General features: G+C 44.5%; 1 protein-coding gene and 1 pseudogene across 1 annotated transcript in view; both read right to left on the bottom strand.

Annotated features, from left to right (window-relative positions):
- Positions 1–12,674: 12,674 nt before the first annotated feature.
- Positions 12,675–26,982, bottom strand: part of LOC136491187 (cell number regulator 4-like) — a 33,946-nt gene continuing 19,638 nt past the window's right edge. The window contains exon 4 of the mRNA XM_066487429.1: positions 12,675–13,073. Coding sequence (XP_066343526.1) covers positions 13,009–13,073 — 65 coding nt within the window. The 3' untranslated portion in view covers positions 12,675–13,008. The remainder of the gene's footprint in view (positions 13,074–26,982) is intronic.
- Positions 24,433–25,746, bottom strand: LOC136510459 (carboxylesterase 15-like; annotated as a pseudogene).

The following is a 26,982-nucleotide window of genomic DNA, read 5'->3' as shown; positions in this document are numbered from 1 at the left end:
CCAACTCATTGGACAGCATTCTATAGGGCCTTCGAGAAATAGGAGCCGTACCTAGAATGAGTTCTATCTTGAATTCTACATCACGGTCCGGAGGCAATCTAGGCAAGTCATCAGGAAAGACATCTGGAAACTCATAGACAACCGGTATAACCTCAATGGCTTTGGCTAGGGTAGCATTGGCTGTATTGTGGATAGAGATATCATGAGGTAACTGCACTAGAAAACCCTTCTTATCCACAGGATCCCTCAATATTACCACACGGGTTGATGTATCGATCAACACTCCATTTCCGCTCATCCACTTCATTCCTAGGATTACATCGATTCCTACCCCCGGTAGAACTACAAGATCCGTAAGGAACTCTCGATCCACAATCTCAATCTTTACATCTTTAACTACTTGGTTAGTTAGGATATTATTTTCAGCAGCACTAATACAATAACCACCCTTGACAATTGTAATCACATTCATCTTATGCTTAGATGCAAAAGTAGAACTCACAAAGGAATGCGAAGCACCCGAATCAAAGAGCACAACTGCAGGGTGATCATTAACAAGGAACTTACTAGTGGTGACCACTTCACCAGCAGGAATTTCCTCCATAGTAGTGTAGTGAACACGCCCTTGACGGACATTTCCCTAAGCATTCTGCTTGGAAGGATAGGGACACTTATTAGCCCAGTGACCAGGCTAGTTATAGTTCTAGCACGGCCTGTTAGCTGGTGGGACATTGGAGCTGCCCTGCCCAGAGGTATTCTTTGGCAAGGAAATTGTGTACCCCTTGCAGAAACCAGTTTTAGCTTGATTCTTCTTCTGAGGTGGGCGGTACCGGACATTAGCATTGGGTGGACGATACTGGGTCTTGGATACCACTGGTGCTTTAGACTGAGAAGCACCTGCCTCAAAGTTTCTTTTACGGGTCTTGGAAGCAGCATATATCTTATCATTATTCTCCTGAGTCAGGGTGTCACTGATAAACTCATTGAAGGTGACACACTTGCAGTTGTCCATAGACTTCATCAGTTTAGGGGAAAGCCCCCCTCTTAAAGCTAGCTATTTTCTTAGCATCAGTATCCACGAACTCAGGAGCATACCTTGCCAGGTTGTTGAATGCCTAGAGGTATTCATTAAGATTCTTGTTGCCTTGGGTTAGCTTCATAAACTCGGTATGCTTAATGGCCATGAGACCAGGAGGGATAAAATATCCCCTGAAAGCTGCCTAGAACTGGTCCCAAACTATCTCAACTTTTGCAGGGAAGGTGGTCCTGTGATGGGTCCACCAGATGCCTGTAGGGCCTTGGAGCTGGTGTCCTGCATACGAGGCCTTCATACCTTCTGTCAAACGGAGCAATCCAAACCTTTGCTCTATCGTGTTCAACCATTCATCAGCTTGTAATGGTTCTTCTGCCTCATGAAAGATAGGAGGCTTTGTGTCCATGAAGTCCTTAAAGCTGCTGTACTGGTTTGGCTCGGGTCCCTGGTGGACATGTCAATCATCGCGGTTAGCCATATGGCGCATAGCCTCAGCTAGCATGTGCTAACTTTCAACAACTGTCTACATTAGCTCAGCTAGTGTGGGTGGTGGAGGAGGTGGTTGTTCCTCATCTCCCATGCTACGACCGCGACGAAGGTTATAAGCCATCTACAAAATGTATAGCCAATGAGCACTGACGATGTGGAAATTTTTGTAGATGAATTGTATAATTATGCCAAACTGACTCCAATGGAGAAAATGAATTTATACTATCAACAGAGGCACAATCATCCATCACAATCACACAACTCATCAAGCGCATCAATTGACACATTAATGCAATGAACTTAACCAGTAATGAGATCGATAGACTGCACAGACAGAAATTGTCAAAGGCTCACATACATGGAGCATAACACGATGGATAGGTTACATCCAAGCCATAGAGGTTCCCACTGACATCAAAGATAACTTAAGGTTTGATATTACATCCTAATGATTAACTTATTACAAAGCTACTCGTTCAAGCATGAGGATCAACAAAAGACTAGCTCTAGCGCATTAGCTAAGTAGTAAGCTAAACTATGCATCGTCCTCGAAGTCAGTGTCGAAGATCTCTCCTCCATCTTCATCACTAGCAGGCTCTAACTCCTCATCTTCCTCCTCATCAGGTGGAACGTCCTCAGGTCCATTGACCTCAATGCCATCATCACCTTCAGCCATGATGACACCAGAGCCCATCTCATCCTCATCATCAGGTGGCAGGAGGGGGTGAAGTTTATTGTGTAACAGGTGAACCTCCTCATGGAGATGGTCATTGTACTCTTTGGCAACTGCCAACTGCTGCTCTAGCTCCACCTGTCGTGCTCTCAACACATTCTCTTCATGCCAGGCTTCATTCCATTGGTTCAGCACGTGAATCAACATACGTTCGTAGTTGCAGTGAGCAACTATCAACCTCTGAACCTCCAGGGTCTCTTGATCCCATTCCTGTGTTACTTGCTCCGAACGGTGCTGAGCCGCATTCCTCTCAGCAGTCACCCGGGCCAGCTCTGCCCTCAGCCTTTCTGCCTCAGTTGGCTCTGGACGGGGCTCACGAGGAGCTAACTAGTGACGAGGCGCCCTGCCTCTAGTGGACTTGCAAGCAGTGAATTTCGTGCGCGCCATCTGTAGCAAAAAGTTGCAACATAAGGGGAGAATCATTTAAGGGATACAAAATTTAATTAGTCGGGACAATCATATTTTAAAGGAGGGAGTAATGCAAGAAATGCCATGTATGCTTGAACATGATGCATGCACGATCCGTACATCCTCACAAACCTAGAAAAATTTAAAGGCTAGCGAAATATACGGTGGCATACATACGTTCTCTCATATACGGTAGCTAGTCGATCTACAACAATACGTTGTTAGTGTACCTGTAGAAAATTTCATTTCAGCCCAATAATTTCCCAAAAAGGCATGTAAACTAAATACTTTCATACATACATCCCGCGATGCATATACTCTAGTATCACAGCTACCCGTCAGAGATACCCACATTTAAGTACTCTCATAGATACATGATTGAACATGTAAGTATGCGAGCAACCACAACTACTCTCTCCTAGACCGACGGTTGGACGGTCATGCTCTCACAACTCCCACTTACCAGAGCATAGAGGTATTTTGATCCATACATTACCACCCAAGCGGATGGCATCCATACAATAGCATGCCGTATGGACGATGAAATAGAAACAAGCAGGAACCCCCAAGTTAGTACTTTAATAAGCCACCTAAGAGTCCTTATTTGGGCATAAGGGATATGACCACTGGCAATACTTAGTATTTAATTTAGGATTTTCACAAATACTTTTGTTTTAAATACACAAATGACATGTTTAGTGTCGAATCTTGCTCTGATGCCAGCTGTAACAGAACTGACCAAATCATAAGAACGTAAGTACAAAAACAATCACCAAAGCGATCAAATTCCTGTACTTAAGCTCCCATAATCCTGGTAGTCCAGAAATCATGAAGGATTTCAACCAACTCTCGACATACAAACTAAGACCGTAGTGGTTCAACACAACATATCATTCATTACAACATTTCACAAGTAGCATTCGGATTACATCCATCAGAGTTCAAATAAATATTACAAACCAAGTTTGAATTTGCGGAAGCAACATAGTTTAGTACATAACTTCATAGTTTCAAATACATTGCCAGATCTGAGTCATGTCCCACAAAAGCATCATCAGGTATGAGAACTAGGAGAGACCGCGCCCAACGGTCTAGTCTTCATCCCCCGCTGGGAGATGGCAGTACTTGCAGCAACCAAAGTAGAACTGGTCATCTGCAACAGGTGGGAGATAAACCCTGAGTACGAGAAGGTACTCATCTAGACTTACCCGTTAAAACCAGAAATAAAAGACACCAAGGGTCATGCAAGGCTTATGAGGTGGGCGAGCTTGACATAGTTGCATAAAAAGAGCTTATGATTATACTAACCAATTTAAACTTAGCATCAAGCTTATCATCATTTACCTGTCCACTAGATTAGCACCTATACTAGAGCACTCACTTATTAGAAGCAATCAATATTAACCATAGCAGGTATAATAAGGTTGTCATCATTATATCATTATTTCCGAACCATTAGGTTATTTATTGTATCTACTTTGGAGATAAGCCCATCAAGTTCTCACTAACCGGGAGAGACGGCGACTCGAATCGAATTACAACTTAGCTGAGGGGGTATTCCTAACTCTCACCCTGGCATACTTTGCAAGGGTAGCTGTGGGTCACCTTTGGGACAACTCAGGAACCAAATTCGCGGGTTCGATCAGCACCAGCACTCTCAGGGATTACCCTTCTGCCAGGACGATTAGGACTTTTAAATCACCTACCCTTGGACTCACACCTACGGCTCCCTTCCGAGGCGCACTTTATACTTATCAACTCCCGGCCTGAGGTGAGCTACTTGGCTTCGTGGTCGGTCTCCAGACCCAGCCAACTAAGAGAGAGGCATGTGTTCAACATGAACAGGAAAGGCTCCAAGATTCAGTCCTTAAGCGACACAGACGGAGTCACTGCAAACCGGCAAGCCTTCGTCCGGTCTTCATTTCAAATTAAGACTGGTTCTTTTCTACGATAGCAAATATAGCCAACCGTGCCATATGTATGTCCCTATATCTCGTAGGTGACAGGAAATCATCTGACTTCTACCATGATTAAGCAAGGCTAAGCACTACATGAGCCCGAGCTATATAGGATTCAGGGTATCAATATCTGGACCAGGATTGGATAATCAATGCAGCAAGTGTTTGCATCCAACACCTAAACTTAATGCAACAATATATATATGTAACAATAATACTTTAACTGCATTTCGGAAATTAGGAGGCTTAATATGCTCTGGGGCTTGCCGTTCACAAAGTTGCATGGACGGTGATCCGGGCACTCAACGGTGACCTCGTCTGGCACTTCTCCTAAAGGCTGCACCTCCTGAACCTCCGGCGTTGGCTGCTGCTGCTCGCTCGGTTCCTTGAATTCCAGTAGTGTCACACCCTCCGATACACCTATTGCATGCCGATGCACAAGATAAATATCATGGGTGCACAAGGAATGACATGATGCTCATGATGAACGAATCACAGTAAGTGTTTAACGAAAGCATCACTGGACACTCGTTTACCGATTAAGAATAGCTCTATTCAAATCACTTTAAAACATGTATCTATCTTAACTTGAAGAACAAGATCAACTTACCTAACTTGCATAACCTAAGATAAAGATGCTCATCTTCAGTTAAAGGCCTAACACCTAGGAACATTACCACAAACTTAGAAATAGTAACGGCATATTTAAAACAATAGTTAAAGTTTTATATGCACACGGATAGTTCCTTAATTCAATCATAACCAGAGTTCTATAAATTCAAATGACTTGCAAGAGGACATTCTGGAAAGCTTATGAAAATCTCTACAAATCATTTGTAAACATCAAAGCATGATCCTTACGTTAACCAAATCGAATTCCAGTAAACCTAGAATCTGTCCAGAAATGACAGGGTTACTAACTTAATTATTTAATGATGATGCAAAAGCATAATTGGACCAAACCAAGTTTACCAACTTGTTGCACATACTAGAGGAACACTAGAAAGTATAGTGCCAACTTCTAAATAAATTATTTAATATCCTTTTCTAATTTATTTAGTTAATTAGGTGATTAAAGCAATATATAGTAAAATTGTTCCAAAAAATCTACAAAAATTACAGTAGCTATCTCATGCTTCACATAGTCTACCATAAAAATTTCAAAGCCATTGGGCAAGCAAAACTTGTTGTACCCAAAATAACAGGTGGCATGTCTATTTCTAGCATAATTAGGAAACCCTAATGAAAAGTATCAAGCAAAAGATTTCACATTTTTCCTAGCATCATTCTAGCATAAGAATAGCACTCACCAAATTTTACCCTTACTGGATCTATAGAAAAATTATGAAAATTCACACAAGATCCATCCATGCAAAAAAGAGAATTTTCTATCTCCTACATACAGTGTCCAAAATATATGAAAATTTAACTACAAGCTATTCATGATATGAGCAGTACACCATAAAAATTTCATGCCATTTGGAGCTACATAGAAAAAGATATAATCACCCCTATTTCCTTCATGATTAAAAGAGATAATTAGCAACTCCATTTTTCATAACAGAACATGGCATGGATTATATTTTTAATAGAAACTAGACATTATCATGAACTCAACAAAATTGGAACCACATCATTGGGATCTACCATCTAGGAGATACATTTTTTGAATATATACACAAATCAGTGAAAAGAATAAAACAAAACACAAATAAGAAAACCTATCTCAGCTACTGGGCCGGCTCGAAAGAATGGCGGCCCACAACGCGCGTGCGTACGCAGGCACTGGCGTGGCCCAGACACGGCGCAGCCCAGGCTAGCTCCCGCCTTGGCATCAACGGCTGACAAACGGGACCCACGCGACAGCGAGACAGACAGGGGAGGAGAAGGAGACGACGGCGCAACTCGTCGCCGGTGGCCTCTCCGGTGAGTCCAGCGGTACTTCAGTGCTCGCCTCATCAATGCGCATCAAGCGGTGCCATCAATTTTGGCTATCACCGCAGCAAGAGGGGTGGTGACAGCCATGGCGACGCTCGGCCACGGCTCGGCCGGCTCCGGCGAGACGACGGCGTCGCAGCCCTAAATGGTGACCCTACGAGCTTCAGCAGCGCTCATAGTAGCTAGTGCAAGGGATAGAAGGGACGGTAAGGCTGCGGTGGCAGTGGGCCACGTGGAGCGCTAGCTCCGGCGAGGTCCCACCATGGCGGCGGTGGAAGAATTGATGAATACACGCTTACCAAGACTCGATTGAATGGTGGAGGTGGTAGAGGGGATCACAGCAAGGCTCTAGGCGAACTGGGCAACGCGTTTTTACAAAGGCGCATGAGCTAGGCGGTGGCGAAGCTCGACCGGCAATGGAGGGTGGCTGCGACTCGGCGCTACGCGCGGTGAAGGCAAAGGAGAAGCAATTGGAGCAGGCGAGTGCGTCAGGCAGGCGCTGGCCTTCTTCTGGAGCGCGGACATGCGACGTGGTGGCATCGGCAGAGCATGCATGCCACGCGGCAAGCAGCTCCTGCGGCGGTTGGCCGCGGCGACTCTGACGATTTTCTAAAATTTCGATTCAGAGTTCGATGACTATGACTGACAGCATGACTTCAACGTGTCGACACGGCTAAACGATTGACCCATTGCAAAAACTGTGTACATGAAAAATGTAGGCCTACCATCCATCTACAACTTCTTTTCAAGGACCATCATCTAAATCGCCATGGATCAGAAGTTACATCAAGCCAAAGATGGCTCAATCAAACTGAAAATGGATTATGACTTAGTAATTTTTCCAAGTGTGAAATCAGCATGGAATTCTGACTTGTGGGCCATGTTTGAGCATGTTCTAGCCATTTTCATGAGATGATCATAAAACAACTTTTGTTCCTTGATAAATTAGCTACAACTTTGGTAAAGAGTGCACAGCCATGCAAGGTCTCTAAGTTGGTCTTTTGAATCAATCAAACAGTGGCACTCCAAGGGTCAATTCAAGTCAAACCTCCACTTGAGGGCATTTTTGTCATTTTGATCTATATGAACAATGTCCCAACAATTACCCTAAGTGTAGTTAAGGTGTATTAGACCATAATCAACCACTTTACACAAATGCTATACCCATTTCAAATGATCACATGTGATGAAGCAACAAAACAAGCAATTCACCCAAATGTTGCAATTCAATGTTTCACATGTTTCATGACTTTGTTGTTATTTTATACTTGTCATATTACTACCATGTTGCCATGTTTCAAGGTATAAGAAACTCATGTTGCATTCACATGTTGCACTACTACCATTCATAAGCAACCAAGTATGAAACATTCAGAATTTGTGAATGTTGCATATGTATGTTTCAGTGACAATGGCATGATGACATAGATGATGCATATGTTTATGAAATGAAATGCAATTATGTGGAAGCCAAACACCTAGGGTGTTATAATAATAACAAACTAAACCGAAGAATCCATAAAACCGTCTATACGTTGACATGTTTTCTAAAAGACATGCTATACGTGTGAAAGCACAAACAAATTTGCTGAAATAGCCGAATCAGGTAGAAAAGGAGATTACAACATGTGAACAATCGACTATTTCACATGGACAGACCTATAAACTCATCAGACCTAACCCATTATCTTTAACAATGGGGTTCGACCAGATCAATGGCAGCCGTGATAAAGACAACAAATCAAACCTTTAAAATAAACAGATCTATTCACATCTAACAGAATCATGGAGACACACTATAGGCGTTAAAGCACGGGCGATCGGCTATTTAGCCAATGCGAGCATAACAAACAGCCAGGGTCATGCCTGGTCGAAAGCAAATCAACCAACTAGCATCCTCTGATCTAAAGTACTAATAGTAGGGGTCGACTGGATCGATACATCCATAATAGCGAGCTATGGACCAGATTCAACTAGCTAGTAAACCTTCTCAAGATCAGACACGCCTTGGCCGCGTACTATGCACGACCAAGATGGAAGTGGAACAGTCAATGAAACATAATCCGTCGTATAGAGTAAGAACCATCGCAATGTAATAAAATAAACGATGGACTAAAAGGATGTGAGGTCGATCTAGATCGATCTCGATCGGGCAGGTTGATATTGCTAAAAACTAATGAAAATAAGAACATCAGCAAGATCGGTAACTTGATGAATCTACCAGAAGGATGCCACCCTTAGGTAGAGTCGATAACTTGACCTTAATCTAATTCGAGCAGTGGAGGTCAAACTTAACCGATGCAGCCGTACTTGAACTAGATAAGAATCGATAACTAGCTAATGCTAGGGCTCGCAGTGGAGGTCGAACTTAACCGATGCAGCCTTATGAACAGAAGTATAAGCCATGATGGTACTTACAGACAAGCCGGAGGTCGACCAGACCGATGCAGCCATGCTTGTTGAAGAACTTGATGGGATCTACAATACTCCTACTCCTAAGGGTTGACGTGAATCCAAAAAAAGTAATTGATATTGATTGATTCGATGTCCTTTTTACAATAGCCGGGGTCCAATATTTATACCCGGAACCTAAGCATGAATCATACTCAAGTATGACTTATTACAACCTTTGGTATAAAACATTCCTAACTTGAGATAACTTGAACCCTAATCTTTCCCTTTTTATAGAGTCCAACATGTCTTTCTCGACGCCAACCGTTGCTCATCGTCGTTCTTTGCTGACGTCATTCGAAGAGAGCCGATTCTAGTGCTTCATCTGAATCAGCTGATGTCGATCCTTATGCAATCGATTCCTTGATGACACAATCTTGGAAGCTTCGAGTTCCCACGTTATTCTTCCCAATTTTTGGTGTAAACACGGCCTAACCCACGGCATCATGCTCATGCGAGACTAAGTCCAAAATTCATATGTATTTTGTTTATTCTATTTTAAATATGCATGTGATATGTTTGTTGCTAACTTGAGGTTATAATCTTTATGTTATGTGTTTTTGTGTTTTGGCTCACGAGCCAAATGAGCTAGCTCGAGCTCGCTAACAAACCGAGCCGAGCTAGTCTTCTGGCTCGTTTATATAATGAGCCATAATGAGCCGAGCCATAACGAGTCGAGCTAGATCGATATCTAGCCCTAGGCATAAGGTCGCTAGGCTGGAAGGATCGCTTTGCCATGTTTGTGTGAGAGGTCATTTCATGACCTCCCTCTGCTTGATCCTGAGATTTCCCTCGATCGAGCCTTGTCTCGTGGGTCAAGGACCTTCTTGATTTGTGCACGACCAAGCCGTGATCGTGTTTTGTTTGGATTCCACATTGCTTCACAAGGAAGGTGCCATTGCGTGATCCTTAGCCGTATGCCTAGTCGATCTCTCCCATAGGGGTCATTGACGCCTATCGGTTTGTGAGACCCCAGAGCTGGCTTTTGGTCGGTGACTGCCAACCGATCTCTCCCATAGGGGGTCATTGGCCCCTACCGGTTTATGAGAATCTAGAGTTGGTTTAAGGTCAACGACCGTGGACACAGGGAGGAGCTAGTCGGGGCTTGGCCCCGACCTCTAGCGAGGTCATGGGGACCTAACTCCTTTCTTCCTAGGTGTCTTAGTTGACCCTGAGAGGTCATGATGCCTTGTTACATCCAGGTTTGTTTTCACCCCACGCGGGGAGAGACTGTCCACTGTAACCTCATTGGTCGAGCGGTGCTCCTCGTTGAGGTCATTGGTAATTCGAGTGGGACCCGATATCCTCCAACAATCGACGTGAAGTTTGGCTATGCCTCGTCGAGAGACGTCCCATATATCATCAACCATCAAACTCATTGGTCCCCGACCACCTTCTGTAACGACCAAAGGGCAAGATGCCTTCCACCTAGAGGGGTTCAACCCAGGCGACTTCGAAGCCAACGACTTGAACATAGGGAGAGATGGTCAAGAGGTTCCACACCACTAGTAAGAGTCGCTTGAGGCCAATCTCGACCTTCCCCTACCCTTTTAGTGGCCTCGAGCCCATCTAAGGGCCGTCCCAAGGTTAAGTTTCCTAAGTGCGACGCATGGTCGTGGACGTGGTGGGTCGCTCCATGCACGGATTCGGGGGGATGTTGACGGTTGTGAGTGCAAATGTAATATTAAATATTCCACAAGTGCACAGAACATCAGTGTGGCATTTCACCGTGAGTATTCCAGGTATCATTATTTATATTTTACCACAAGGAAACAATAGAATAAAGATTTATTGAGTAACAAAGGAATATCTATCAATCAATATACCAGCATGGCTAGAGCAGGGATGAATGTAATGATAGGAATTAAGCATAATGACATTCAAGGGATAGACCATTAATGATAGATGTAATAACTTGAGTGTATAGTGGGTGAGGTAGATCCCTATGATATTCTTACCACAAGTATATGTACTTAGTGATAGCAAAACATTAACTCCATGTTCATGCAAAAGGGACATTGTAGACACTTATGGTATTGTAGAACCTTATGTCATGTTCTGTAAGAGGCATGAACCTTTTATGTTTGTGAACTTGTTGGCGATGTATGTCATGTTTCCGCCATGTTGTGTTTCAGCTTACATATTCTATATTGAAGGGGCATTTGAAGAAAATTTGACCAAAGTTCAAATCTGTCTTGGCCACAAGCTCAATCACCCTTGCACTTTTGCACCATGGGCACTTGACTAGAGGGAACCCTGTATCCTTCCCTAGTGGTAGTCGGACCAGCGGCACCTCCATTGCAAAGGGGTCCACCCCCTAGAAGCACCTCATGTGCTACACTGAACCACACAAGATTCCCCCCAACCAGAGATTCTACGAAAGTACGAATCAAATACAAACCCTAGGCAAGATCCACAGGCAAACCCACGCGGGAAATGAGTTTGTGCAATGAGGGCGCATTGGCGTAAATTGCATCTGGCGTGGGACACAAGTTCAGCGATGGAGGAAGAGGTCGATGACGGTGGCTGGCGGCTGGGGGCACGGGACAACGATGTGAAGGAGGCCTCCACGCTCCACCGAATGGATTGGGCACGAGAGAGAGACAAGGACCGTGCCGATTAGTGTTGCTGAGGGTAGGGCAGCTTCATCTTTTTGCAAGCCGCCTCCACGCTTGCATCGTGACCTAGCACACCACACATGCAAAAAAGGTTGTTTTTGGCAAACTTGTAAGATTTCTTCTGTATCCGGTGGTAAATTTGTAAGAAATTTTGGGAGGGTGCTATTTGAATGTGTGCCATCCAAGAGACTAGCCAAAAAATATATAAGCCCATGGTGCGCCCCCCTAGCAGCGGTCCCTCATGGGCGCGGTTGTGGCCCCAGGGGGCGGCCCCCCGGCCCTCGTCCCTTGGGGCGGCCCCTTGGGCATGGACTGCGTGACACCTTGGTGGCGGCATGGGTGAGACCAATAGTTATGGTGGTGCCCCACGGTTATCGTCCCACCACACTAGTGCAGCGCCCTCGTCCATGGCAGCTGGCTCTCCTCCACGACAGTGAGCTCGGGGGCACCAAGGGTGGCGGCAGATCTAGTCGGCAGTGGCAACATTCAATGGCAGCATCGTGGTGTCGTGGGCGTAACAAGCAGCAGCATGAATGGCAGCACAAGCAATAGGCGTGGCAGCAACACAAGCATGTTTTTTAAAAATTTTAATCGATTATCACCACTATTTTGCAGACCAGTGGTGACCAACATGATTTTCATTGTCCACTTTCACCGTCGCCTTGCAAAACCTGAAGGACGCTTTTAGCTTAGTGGTAATGGGATTTCAAGAATACTGAAAGGATCATCGGCAGTAACTCATTTATGTTTCTATATTTATTATGCATTCCTTGGTGTGTGTGCGCGCTCGCTTTACATTTTTAGTTCAGCATGCTAGCTTATTGGATATGGTTGGAATATAGGGTGCAAAACTCTTTTTGTGTCAAAGATAGCGATACTTAGAACAACTTAGTGCACATCTAGATAGATCTTGTATAGGTTTTATAAGTGGTTTTGGATCTTAGTAGGGTTTTTTTTATGGTAGGTGGGGCAGGCCCGCGTATGCTACATAGCAACCACACCTATGACTTGGAGAAATTGACTAAAAAACATGCATCATCATTATTTATTGTTTTACTACAAGCTATTTTTTACAGCTTTTATATGCCTAGATATTATTACAAACAGTTCGTTATGGGATCCAAATTAAACATGCATGGACCCTATTATTTACATATTTTAGCAATACATATAAAACTTTATTCACTAGCTTATTACTACGACGCGATCGATCTATATATATAGTCAGGTGACATGGACCCCATTTACTTATATTTTACAGCTAGATATGGGCATAACACAAGGCTACTTTGTACATAAAACACGTAGTTGGTTGCTGATATCGATCCGGCTGGCTTTCCATAGCGTGCGTGATTTATTAGGAGAAGAGTTGCTCTCTCGTCAGCGCGTCATATCTTGCATTGGTACAGGAGCCGTAGTCATCTTCTTCGAGAGCGCTTCCCATCCTTGAAAACATGAAAACAAAATCATTCAAAAGAAGAAGGAAAACCATAACATTTTGGAAGGAAGTTACAAAATTCATCTAGGCTGTTTAATTAATTACATGAAAATATATAGTGTCATTTTGACATCCCTCTCGTCTTGTCCATTAGCTAGCTAGTCTTCTCGCCCCAGGCGTTGGTCTGCCGGCCCGCGGGGAGTATTCGATCAGCTGTTTCCGCATATATGCAGGCGCTCTCTTCTAGCTAGTTTCCAGTGCATAGGACAGGATCCACTGGCATGGACGGTGCCAGAGTGCTGTACGTGGAAGACAAACCCACCACAGCGAGGCGTTCTAGTTTCTGGAGGCATAAACCTTCGATCGGAACCATATGCATGCATGATGAGTGCGCGGCGCTGGGGTCTTTTATGGTCTGTTTAGAACGTAGGAATTTCGAAGGAATCAATTCAATTTCACAGGAAAAACACAGAAACAGGAATTTTTTCCCGCGTTCCAAACAAGCCCTTATATTAGGACCAAACTAGAGTCAGAAACAATGGATCCATCACCAGCTGCTGATTGGCTGCATCTACAGCAAACAAGTCTGGTGGTTGGTGCACCGAGCCACCGATCGATCCGGTCTCTGGGATGGGAAACGATCTCCACACAAGTATCCATGTTGGGCTTGTCGATGGCATGCAAGGGTTTGAGAAAATGTTTCGATCGATTCCTTGGTCCGTCCTTCTCGTCTCTTAATTGGCTTCTTTGGAAAGAAAGAAACAACCACAACCCTGTCCGTGTCTTTCAAAGGAATTCCACTACTGTGCCACCAGCTCCAAGAGGCTTACCGATTACTGGATTGTGGCTGGTTACATTGCGGTTTTCTACGAACCTAGTGAAAATAAATAAAGTTCGACCAGAACGAATCTTGCATTGATAATTTTGTAGTGACCAAGAGAGCAATAACCTTTTGTGAATATCGAGTCAAAGTTGTATATTTGACTCCTCCGTATCAAACAAACTAACCAAGGGAGTACTGCATGTCCGTGTCAAAAGCATGGTCGCTAAGTTTTTTCTTATGGAACAACTTATTATATAATTATGGACAAGGAGGCCTAGCTAGGACCAGGTAGGAGTTGACAAGTTTGTCGAGAGAATATATCTGAGTGGGAGTGGAGATTAGGTACGATGGTCAGGCCCGCGATGGAACTAAACCAGCAACAGGAGACGGGACATATATAGTGCGCTCTTTGCTGCCGGCCGGCCGTCGTTGCCCCGGCCATCGGCGTCGGCCGCGCGCCCTTATTTCCGGTGCAATTGCCACCACAACAATCCACCGATCACTGCCTCCTAGCTAGTGCTCCTTGTCCCCTCTATGATCTGGAGTGACGGCAGGATACATCATGTTCGCTTGGCTTATAAGACATACTTTTTTAGCCAACGAATATTATTTTTCTCTTACAATAAATCAGCCAACAGTTCTTTCAGCTATGGCTTATCAGCCAAGCGAACATGGTACCTCAAACTTTTTATATTTGTTGCTCCTAGCCTCGTACATACATGTAACTAGCAATCATGCATGTGTACGACGACGTGTAAGTGTAATCATGCATGTATGATGTATCTAAAGGTCAGTTAACATTATATTATGTTATTACCCCATTTCCGGTAAATTAATTTGTTTGACCAAATTTATATAAAACTTTATTAAAATATATTTAATATCAAATCAAATTAATATATATCATATTGTATATTTCTACTGAATTTGGTTTGATGTGGTAGGTGTTTATGTATTTTCTATAAACTTGATCAAAACTAGAGAAATGTAACTTAGAACAAAAGTTTACAACGAGCTAATTAAGATATACTCCCTCAAATAACAGTGCATTGCGATTTCTAAAATTTGTACTGAAATATAATGTATCATATGTAGTGTGCATGCTCAGATTGGCAAAGTTTGTCATAAAAAAGGAAACTATAATTTTTTTTGATGAAACAGGAGGGGTAAGAGCCATACTGGAATTTTATTAATTTAAACAACTAGTTTCAACAGTACAATCAGGATACACAGAAGGAAAGAAACAAAATTGCAAGAATTACAAGAGAAACTTTTTAATGGGTTTAAATACGCCATTTGAGTGTTCTCTTGAGTTTTCGAAAAACTTTTGGAATGCATTATATTAAGAACCGAGAGAGTACTCTTTTATTTAAATGTCACGTCTACCCGCAATCAAATGACTGATCACTCGACATGATCCTAGGACAATGCATATATGTAGGCTTTTTTCTGATTTCTTATACGGCATAAGAACACATTATCGTTCCATTGACCTCCAGCTGCCGTGACCCTCACCACCACCACACTACTCCACTATGATTGAGATCCTCTAACCTCCAAGGCTCCAACGTAAATGGAGCAAAGTTACAAATAAAGCTTCGATGTCTCTATCTCTGTCTCTGCTCCATCGAATTCATGGATTCATGGATTCGCGAAGGCATAGACTGGGCTGATCACTACTGTAGTTTAATAAATATAGATGTTTACATATATGTCCGTGCAGTACGCTTATAATCATAAGCAGTTAATAAGCATGTATCTTCTATATCTTATAAAGCTAATCCTCACAATATAGAAGAATTAATTTTATCACACTAATTTCTAACCTCTTAATTGCAAGCTATCCACGTTATCTCTAGTTAATTCAAGTTCAAATTATTTGTAGTCCTGCAGTAGTGTACAGATATCTTCCAGTATCCTATATATATACAACTACCTTCAAAAGGCAGCGCTGACAAATTAACCTGGATTGATGAAGTCATAGAAAGTATCTTGCTATCCACGAGCACGTGAACGTGGCCACGCTAAAAAAAACAACACCATTTCTTCTTCTAATTAAGGAATTCAAGAAAAATACAAGCATATGTGCCAAATCAAGAACCTAACCCTGGTGCACATGTTCCACCAAACAAATAACTTAATCATACCCGACCCCCGTGTTGCTCTCGCAAGGGGCGACATGGGCGGTAGCCCCCGACTTGCCGCCGCCACCGCCACATGCCGTCCTCCCCTTCCCCTCGCCACTTTCGGAGTTGGCCGCTAGGCTCGGCGCCCACGAGGATGGCGGTGGCGAGGCCCTTCTCCTCGCCGCGAGGGTGGCCCCTTGGTCTCCGACTGCTGGCGGTGGTTGCCGGTGGCTGTCTCGGCAGTGACGATACTGCCTCGCAGATGTGACATCGGGAAGCTACGACGAGCTCGGGTTTGTGCGACGACGTCCAGATCCGGTCTCTCTGCGGTTCGGCCCTCCAGATCCAGATTTGGGGGCGCCAGGGCGCTTCCCAGCGACGGCCTCGGCGGTCCATGCGAGGGCACTGTGTGGGCGGAGGCTACGCAAGCAGCTGACGTGAGTTGGCCGGCGCCTCTCTCGCGTGAGTGTCCGGTCCCTTTCCCCGTGACGGCGCAGAGGCGCATGCAGCGGCTTGGCAGCATGAGAGAGCGGCCCCCCGGCGTGGCGTTGCGGCGACGCAGGCCTAGCTCAGGCGTGGTAGGGGCGGCCTGGAGCGAGCCTCTTCCCCTGCAGCTGCCGTGTCATGGGGGTGGATGACGGGTGCTGGGGACGCGGTGGTCTCGACCGGTGCTTGTGCTGGCGCATGGGCGGCGGCTCCGACGTCGGCGATGGCAGCCAACAATGGGTTGGCTTCACCAACAGGGCGGAGCTGACACAACAAGTACACAAGGGCCTTGGCCACCGCCGCGCACAGGGTTGAGGTGCCATGGAGAAAGCTATGTCCAGTGGACCGATGGCGGAGGCGCCTTCGGGCGCTGTATTCTTGCTTGGAAGCGCCAATCGATCGGCCCTCTTCCCTTTGTGTGGCGTGCTCTTCCTGGGTGTAAAACCTTGACCTCCTAGTCAGGCGACGGTGGTGCCAGTGGCGTCATGTTCCTCCTTGGAGGCGTCGTTTTGGAAGCTCGTGCCTATCAATCTGTGACGGCCGCCTCCATCGTGGCGAGAAAGGTGGAGGCCTAGCTGAGGATTCAAGTTTTCGGTGTCCAGTGTGGCGGAAGCAATGACGAGGGTGATTTCGTCTTGATGGCTTTGTCTTTTGGGGGATGGCAGTGCAGTGTAGTGACCAGTTCATGGTGGTTAGGTGGCGGTGAAGCGTGTGTCCTTGTTGAGTTGTGGCTCAAGTCGATGTCCCAATCCGACCGGCTAGAGTTGTTTTTTCTTCTTCTTTAAGTTGGAGTTTTCAGTGCGTGTTGATAATGTTGTTTCTGTTTATTTTTATCTGGTGTGAGTTTTATCTACTTTTTAATATAATCGGCAGCTCTCATGCCTGATTCGTTTAAAAAAATCATTAGTGGAGCCATATTTTGTTTAGGCGTAGAGTACGTCTCGGGTGGACTCACCGCCCGGCGACCCCAGCTAGCCACCTGGGGCTCATCGACGAATTTGCAATGAAACACAACAAAGTTATCATGCTATCGGAAGGATTGGCAAATACTCATCGTATACTAAGGTGAATAAATAGGCCTAATCATAGTTTGATGAATAATAACCACTAGTAGAGAACAGACCTTTGATCCTCGGTCAAAATGGGCTCTAGTCCCAGCATTTTTTGCGCCCGGGACTAGAGATACCTTTAGTCCCGGTTGGTGGCTCCAACTGGGACTAAAGGTCCCTCCCAATGGCTATTGCGCCAGACAAAGGTGGCAGGGACCTTTAGTCCCGGTTGGAGCCACCAACCGGGACTAAAGGTAGACTTTTACTCCTGGTTGGTGGCTCCAACCGGGACTAAAGGTCTCTGCCACCTCTGTCTAGCGCAGTAGCTGTTGGGAGGGACCTTTAGTCCCGGTTGAAGCCACCAACCGGGACTAAAGGTCCCCCCTTTATATCCCGGCTGTCTCCTTCTTCCTCCCCAAGCCTGAGCTCAGCACATTTTGAAGCTCACTGCACTAGTGTTCTTACTTCCTCCCTCCATTGTTCCTCCATCCATTCTTCGATTCCTCCGTCGATTTCTTCAATTCCTCCATCGATTCTTCAGTTGTAAAGGTTACCAATCTCATACTCTCATTTTTCACCATTGTCTTATCTTATTTTGTTCACTATATATATATGGTTCTTTATTGTGGTTTTTTTTCATTTGTAAGCAATTTGAGCTCAAAACCACTTCAAGCTTGCATATTTACATGAAGGAAGGTTAAAGTAGCTATTAAAAACTAGTATTCACCGTTCATTTGTAGCATACATAGCACACTTCATTGTTTAGAGATATAGAGAATTTTAGAGTTTTTTAATTTTATTTGTTTATAAAATGAGAAATTTATAGTGTATTAAAAATGAGTATAGGGACTAGTGCCTCCGACTGGTATGACAGATGCAATGCAAGGCCGTGCGATAGGAAGCAAATCCATTCTCTTTTGACGATACGCCCGAACAGCCGGGCCTGACAGATTTGGTGGTTGAACGGGTCCATCGGCCATCGCCGTGCGACTATACGACAAAGAACGGCATCGATCGACCATAGTATTTTATTGTCCGGAGTCCGATCCAGAGTGCAATGCAACGCAATGACAATTGATAATGCGTTGCTAGGTCAAAATATGGTCATTTCTATGGACTCCACGACTAAACATTTTATTTTAACTTTTTATGAAATGAAAAACTTAGAAAATAGTTAGAAAATTATAGAAAATCCGTACTAGTTGAACTTGCGGACCGTGTTTAGCTCGGTGAGCATGTTCTCTGCCGAGCGGTAATGGACATCAAGGAGCAGCTTTGATTCTATGAGGGAGAGCGGCAACAGTCGTGGAAGACCGTGTTCCCTTCCTCGTAGAATCAGAGCTCTTCCTTGACCAAGTACGGTGCCGTCCAGTGGAGAAATGCTCGCCAAGATGATCACGTAAGCAAGGTCAACTAGTACGGATGGTTATTTATTAAAACATGTTTTTGAGCTATAAATCCTGCTGGCCATCTTCTTCCTCCTCGAGCCCGCCCGAGAGCTTAAGTTCAAATTTAAGCAGTGTTCTTGCTCTTTCTCCATCCATTCTTCGATTCCTCCATCGATTTCTTTGATTCCTCCATCGATTCTTCGGTTTTAAAGGTTACCAACTTCATACTCTCATGTTTTATCATTGTCTTATCCCATTTTGTTCACTATATATATATATGGTTCTTTATTGTGGTTTTTTCATTTGTAAGTAATTTGAGCTCAAAATCACTTCAAGCTTGCATATTTACATGATGGAAGGTTAAAGTAGCTAGTTGAACTAGCGGACCATGTTCATTTCGGCGAGCATGTTCTCTGCCGAGCGGTAACGGACGTCAAGGAGGAGCTTTGATTCTATGAGGAAGAGCGGCAACGGTCATGGAAGACCATGTTCCCTTCCTTGTAGAATCGGAGCTCTTCCGTGGCCAAGTACGGTGCCATCCGGTGGAGAAATACTCGCCGAGATGATCACGTAAGCAAGGTTAAGTAGTACGGATGGTTATTTATTCACATGTCCTGATATCGTCACAGTAGTCTGTCAATCACCGTACCCAAACGTAGTATATATATAAATATAAATGATAATCGATTGTTATGTGTGTACACTCCCATTCTTCTGTTAATTTGCAGAAATATCATGTGAATTACTTACCTACCGCAGTAAAAGACGAGAACACAATGACCATTAAAAATATCATTGTTTAGAGATATAGATAATTTTATAGTTTCTTAATTTTATTTGTTTATAAAATGAGAAATTTATAGTGTATTAAAAAATGAGTATAGAGAGTAGAAGGCAACTGCTTCCGGGTCCTCGGCCTCTCATGGGTTTCCAAAGCGACTTAGGCTGGGCCTCCCTCTTATTCCATGCGGCAAGTGTCGTGATGAGACAAAGATTGTGATGGAGTACTGAGTGAAGAAGGAGGGTCCCAACAAGAATCGTATCTTCTACAAGTGTCCGGATCACAATGTGAGTTATTTTATCGTATTTAATGATTATGGTTAGTTTATACCTATTTTCATGATGGTTGTGATTAAAGTTCTAATTTTTTGTTTTAATTTCAGTGGGATGGCAGTGGACGATGTTTAGGCTTCTACTGGGAGGAAGAGTATGTTGAACTCGTGCAAAAATATCTTGCACAACAGGCAGATACGGCGGCTAATGAGGTAGTGATTCAGCCGAAGAAGCCCAAAGATGTTGCACAATCGGGGGATCTGTCTGTTTTAGTTGAGATTGGTCACGAAATCCTTGTGCTCCTGAAATGTATTTTAGCTTTAGTTCTTTTAGTGGTAGTTGGGATTGTTTACATTATAGCGATGCTTTCATAAATTTGTACCTTTTGTGGTGGCACGCATGTTGTATAAATAATTAATTATGATCTAGGTTTTAATATGGTATTTATGTCATATAATGCAGATGAGCCAGCATTGGATGTACAATGCCGATCGCCGCTCCCAAGGCGCATTCTTTGTTACGTGCGGCCTAGGCAAACAAATGCGACGGTTTCATGTGCTGCCCATGTGCCATATGTAAGAATACGGTGGAATATCCTTGCTCAAGGACTCTTCATTCACACTTGTTCAAGTCGGGTTTCATGCCAAACTATATTTGTTGGACGAAGCACGGAGAAACCGGCGTTGTAATGGAAGAAGGTGAAGAAGAACAATGGGATGACAATGATATTATTCCCGATGGTGCGTGCTTCAATGATACTGCAATGGGAGAAGCTGAAGAAGAGGTAGCCACAGAAGATGAGCCTACTGATGATCTTTGTTAGGTCATTCGTGACGCACAAAGAGAATGTGAAAGTGAAAAGGAGAATATCAAGTTCGAGCGGATGCTAGAAGATCACAAGAAATTATTGTACCCAACTTGTGATGCAGGGCAGAAAAAGTTGGGAACCACACTAGAATTGCTGCAATGGAAGGCAAAGAATGGTGTATCTGACAAGGGATTTGGAGAGTTACTAAAAATCCAAAAGAAGATGCTTTCGAAGGACAATGAATTGCCCGCCACTACCTATGAAGCAAAACAAGTTGCCTATCCTATGGGGCTAGAAATCAAGAAGATACACGGATGTCCTAATGACTGCATCCTGTACCATGGCAAAGAGTACGAGAAATTGGATGCATGCCCGGTATGCCATGCATCGCGGTATAAGATCAGGCGAGATAACCCTAGTGATGTTGAGGGCGAACGTCCATGGAAGAGAATCCCTGCCAAGGTTATGTGGTATGCTCCTATAATACCACGCTTGAAACATCTGTTCAGAAACAAAGAACATGGAAAATTGTTGCGATGACACAAAGAAGACCGTAAGGTAGACAATATGTTGAGACACCCTGCTGATGGGTCCCAGTGGAGAGCAATCGACAGAGAATTCCCGGAGTTTGCAAATGACGCAAGAAACTTAAGGTTTGCTTTAAGTACAGATGGTATCAACCCTTTTGGAGAGCAGAATAGTAGTCATAGCACTTGGCATGTTACTCTAAGTATCTACAACCTTCCTCCTTGGTTATGCATGAAGCGGAAGTTCATTATGATGCTTGTGCTCATCCAAGGCCCGAAGCAACCTGACAATGACATCGATGTGTACCTGAGACCACTTATTGATGAACTTCTCATTTTGTGGAATAAAGAAGGTGTACGTGTGTGGGATAAGTACAAACAGGAACACTTTGATCTGTGAGCATTGTTGTTCGTAACAATCAATGATTGGCCTACTCTAAGTAATCTTTTAGGACAGTCAAATAAGGGATATAATGCATGCACACACTGCTTCGGTGATATTAGAGGTGTATTCTTGAAAAAATGTCGAAAGGTCGTGTACCTTGGCCATCGTCGATTTCTTCCTGCAAATCACCCCGTAAGAAAGAAAGGCAAGCATTTTAAAGGGAAGGCAGACCACCTGACCAAGCCTCGCAACTGAACTGGTGAGGATGTACTCGATATGGTCAATGATGTGAAAGTCATCTTTGGAAAAGGACATGGTAACCAACCTGTTCCGAACGATGCTAACGGTCACGCACCCATGTGGAAGAAGAAGTCCATATTTTGGGACCTACCCTATTGGCAAGTCCTAGAGGTCCACAGCTCGATCGACGTGATGCACCTGACGAAGAATCTTTGTGTGAACCTGCTAGGCTTCATGGGTGTGTATGGAAAGCCTAAGGACACATTTGAAGCACGATAGGACCTATGTTGTTTGAGATAAAGAGACAACCTGCATCTAGAGAAGACAGATGATGGACGCCATTACCTACGTTCTGCCAGCTACACTCTAAGCAAAGAGAAGGAAATCATGTTTGAATGCTTAAACAACATCAAGGTACCATCTGGATTCTCCTCGAATATAAAGGGTATTATAAATGTGCCAGAGAAGAAATTCTATAACTTAAAGTCCCATGACTATCATGTTCTCATGACGCAATTACTTCCAGTTGCATTAAGAGGAATTCTACCTCTAAATGTACGTCTAGCCACCGTGAAGCTATGTGCATTCCTCAATGCAATTTCTCAGAAGACAATTGATCCAACTGATCTAGCTAAACTATAGAATGATGTGGTTCAATGTCTTGTCAGCTTTGAGTTGGTGTTCCCTCCTTCCTTCTTTGATATCATGACACACCTCCTAGTTCACCTAGTCAAGGAGATTTTCATTCTCGGTCCTGTGTTCCTACACAACATGTTCCCCTTAGAGAGATTCATGGGAGTCCTGAAGAAATATGTTCACAACCGTGCTCGCCCAGATTGAAGCATCGCCAAGGGCTATGGAACAGAAGAGGTCATTGAGTTCTGTGTTGACTTTATTCTCAACCTTGACTCAATTGGTGTTCCTGAATCGAGACATGAGGGGAGACTAAGCGAAAAGGGGACACTAGGGAGGAAAACATATATTGGTACGGAGGATGATTATTTCAATAAAGCGCACTACACAGTTCTACAGAACTCCTCTTTGGTAGATCCGTATATTGAGACACACAAGGATCTCTTACAATTCAAGTTTCCAGGGAAGACTGAAGCTTGGATTACGCGTAAGCACATAGAAACTTTTGGCGGTTGGTTGCGAAAAAAATGTCAAGGTGATGAGAGCATCCATGAGCAACTATATTTATTGGCTATGCAACCATCATGGCATATCGTCACATACAAAGGGTACGAGATAAATGGGAATATATTCTACATAGTAGCCCAAGATAAAAGGAGTACCGACCAAAACAGTGGTGTCCGCATAGATGCCACAGACCCGAATGGGAATAAGCAGACATATTATGTCCGCATAGATGAAATATGGGAACTAGAATATGCACCTACTTTGAAGATCCCATTGTTCAAGTGCCAATGGGTCAAGGTGACCGAAGGCGGGGTAACAGTAGACAACGAGTATAGAATGACAACAGTAGACCTTAGTAATATTGGGTACAAAGACGAACCATTCATCCTTGACAAGGATGTGAATCAGGTGTTCTATGTCAATGATATGTCTACCAAACAAAAAGAGGGAAAAATGATAATGACTCAACCAAAGAGCCAAAGCACCACATAGTTCTTTCAGGAAAAAGAGTCATCGTGGGAATTGAGGACAAGTCGGACATGTCAGAAGATTATGAAAAGGATGACCGAATTCCACCCTTCAAAGTGAACAAAGACCCTAGCATCTTGGTAAATGATGAGGACACTCCATGGTTACGACGCGATCATAACCAAGGGACATACGTAAAGAAGAAGTTCACTGTTGTGCCCACTTGATGATATAGTGATTTAATGTAGTGTGTGTTTGAGATATTATGTAATAATTGTGAATTCAGATATTTATTATGTCATGTTTCAAATTAAATCAATGTTTGAATTGGTGGGATTTCTCTCTCGAAAAGTTAAATTAGGATATTGAGTGATGAAAAATTAAAATATTAACGTTAAAATGATGTGAAAACAAATTTCCTGTCCAAAACCAATAGTTTTAATATTTTTAATTAAACACTACATTTTTGCATTAATGAAATAATAAATATTAGTTACATTATGTTTTATAATTATAACAAAAAATAAAAAAAAATTAGGTTATAGATTTTTCCTATGTGCAATAAAGAAAAAAAATCCATATTTTTAACAAAATAATTTTATGCCTTTTATTTAATTTACTATGTATTTAACAAGACTATTGCATTTTATTAAAAAAATTTGCTCAAAACAGGCAGGAAACGAAACTTCAGCCCACCTTTACTCCCGGGTGGGAAGCCCACCCGGGAGTAAAGATGGGCTGCAGTTTCGTGGCCTGCCAAAAAAACCCTTTACTCCCGGTGCGTGTTACCAACTACTCCCGGTTGGTAACAAGCACCCGGAGTAAAGGTACATTTACTTTCGGTTGGTAACACGCACCGGGAGTAAAGGACCTTTACTCCCGGCTGGTGGCTGGCACCGGGAGTAAATCTCCCTGGTATATATGCACCAGTGTCTGGCGTAGATCGATCCCCTCCTCTTCTTCCTCATCAAATAGCCGCCCTTTCTCCTCTTCTTCCTCGCACCACCACCGGTCGCCACCCCACCTCGCGCCGACAAGCCCTCCACCGCGTGCGCCTCCACAGTCTTGAGGTGAGTTCTCTCGACTTTCGCATTTCGGGTCAAAGATGAAGAACCCGTGGCCCTGGCCCCCTCTGAACACGGCAACACGGCAAGTTTGGCTTCCCCATCACCGTCAACCTAGCGGCATAGTCCTGTATGCGGTCGTGCAGCACGTCCTGGTCCGGGTCCATGACGAGTAGCGGTGGGAAGGCAACATCGTCCAGCAGGACGCTGTCCGGCTTGAACAGGTTGGCCGCCGGGTCATGTGCCGACGGGCAGCACCAGGCGCCACGCCTGGTCGAACAGTGCCACGCCATGTTCGTCAACAAGGCCAGCCGCCTTGGACATCATCCTCTCCTCGGTGGCAAAGAAGGGCCAGAGCAGGACGCACCCGGCGATCCGGATGATGGGGTCGAGGGTGAGCTGCCCGCTGCCGTACCGGACGGCGACGTGGTACGTGATGTTGCCACCGGCCGAGTCGCCATAGATGAACACCCTACCCAGGTTGGCCAAGTCGTCGGCTAGCCATGGGTCAGCCTCGGCCTGGGCGTGGAGCCACGACAGGACGACCTTGGCGTCGCGGTGCATCGTGGGGAGGCAGTGCTCGGGTGCCAGGCGGTAGTCGGTAAAGAGCACGAGCGCTGGGAGCTCCGCGGCGAGCCTGAGTGCGCCGGCATGGAAGTGGGGCAGCTCAAAGCTACACAGGCAGAAGCCACCGCCGTGGAAGTAGATGGGCACCGGTAGCTTTTTATTGGCCGTCGTCGTGTTGTCATCGGTGGGCCTATACATGCGGAGGCAGAGCACGTGCACGGTGTTGTAGACGACGTCCTTCCACTGGACGGGCAGGTTGGACGACACCTTGCCCAAGAGAGGGAGCGCGGAGTACTTCACGGAGCGCGTCATGGTGCCGTCGCTAAGAAGCTGCACGATGCCGAGGCAGTCGTTGCTAAGAAGAAGTTCACTCCTCAGCTAGCTCCACGACGTGCGGCGCGGTCGCTAAGAAGTTCACTCCTCGGCTAGCTCCATGACGTTTAGGGTTTATACGGCAGAGCACCGCCGCCCTCGTTAGGGTTTATACGGCGGAGCACCGCCGCCCTCATTCACCCTAGGGTTTAGGGTTTATACGGTGGAGCACCGCCACCCTCATTCGCCCTAGGGTTTAGGGTTTATACGGCAGAGCACCACTGCCCTTGTTCACCCATGTGTACAAACATATATACGACGGAGCGGAGCACCGTCACTCTCATCACACCACCCTCTCTCGCAGCCTAGTCGATCAACATTCGTATTATCGTTATCGTTAACGCTAAACAATCACACTAGGGCGAATTGTGTCGGTGACTTAGGCGAACCACGTTGTTGATGTCACCGACGTGGTTCGCCCTAGTCACCGACGCAATTTGCCCTCGGCCATTTATGTATAGCCCTAATTCACCCTAGTACCGACGTAGTTCACCCTAGTGTGGCGAATTGCGTCCGTGACCGAGGGGCAAGATTTAATAATGCATATTGTTCGTAGATTTTACGCATGTAAGCAAAGATTTGACGTACTATATATTGGTTTTGTTTTTTGAAGATAGATGGCCGACCCGAGAAACATGGATGAGGAGGAGTTGATGATGAATTTAATCAACACTGGCACTCAAGTTGCTGGCGATGATGGTGCTAAAAATAACGTGCAAGAGGATGCAGATGACAGGAGTCAGTACTTAGCTCTTGAACAAAATGAGCAACAACATATTGGTCAAGTATATATTTTTTATTATTAGCTATTTATATTATCATATGTCTTATGTGTGCTCATGACATTAAAAATAATGTTTATGTTTTGTAGCCCTTTGGATCAACATCAACAACTACAACGAAGAGTAAAAATGTTCGAGGTCCCAAAAAGCCATTGGAGGGCCGCTTCATCATCTCGGAGTTCAATGTGGATACAGGCAAACCGGGGGGCCAAATAAAACGAAATTTGTGCACCACTATGGTTACCTTGTATGGGACCGGCTCCCGATCAGTACCCGTGAATGGAAGAAGAAGACCAATGCTCCTCATATCAGTTTTGTCTCCGATCATGACAAGACGTTAATTTAGAATGATGTCTTGGAACATTTCACGCTCCAAACAGATGGTTATGATGATATAATAGATGGTGATGAATTGAAGGAGCGAGTTAGGGATTGGGCAATGAAGAAGATGGCCACCCTATTTCAGACTTGGAAGAAACACCTATACATGATGTATGTCAAGAAGAACATAGCACCATATTTTACTGTCCTAGGCCTGATCTCAAAGTAGAGGCCCTATTGGGATGAGTTTGTATAGTACAAGATGTCGAAAGAGGGTGTGAGTCGGGTGATAAAGAACCAACGTAATGCCCAATAGA

This window comes from Miscanthus floridulus, chromosome 1 (assembly GCF_019320115.1).
Source record: "Miscanthus floridulus cultivar M001 chromosome 1, ASM1932011v1, whole genome shotgun sequence".
Lineage (NCBI taxonomy): Eukaryota > Viridiplantae > Streptophyta > Magnoliopsida > Poales > Poaceae > Miscanthus > Miscanthus floridulus.
The sequence above is the reverse complement of the archived record's forward strand: the minus strand, read 5'-3'. Positions and strand labels throughout refer to the sequence as shown.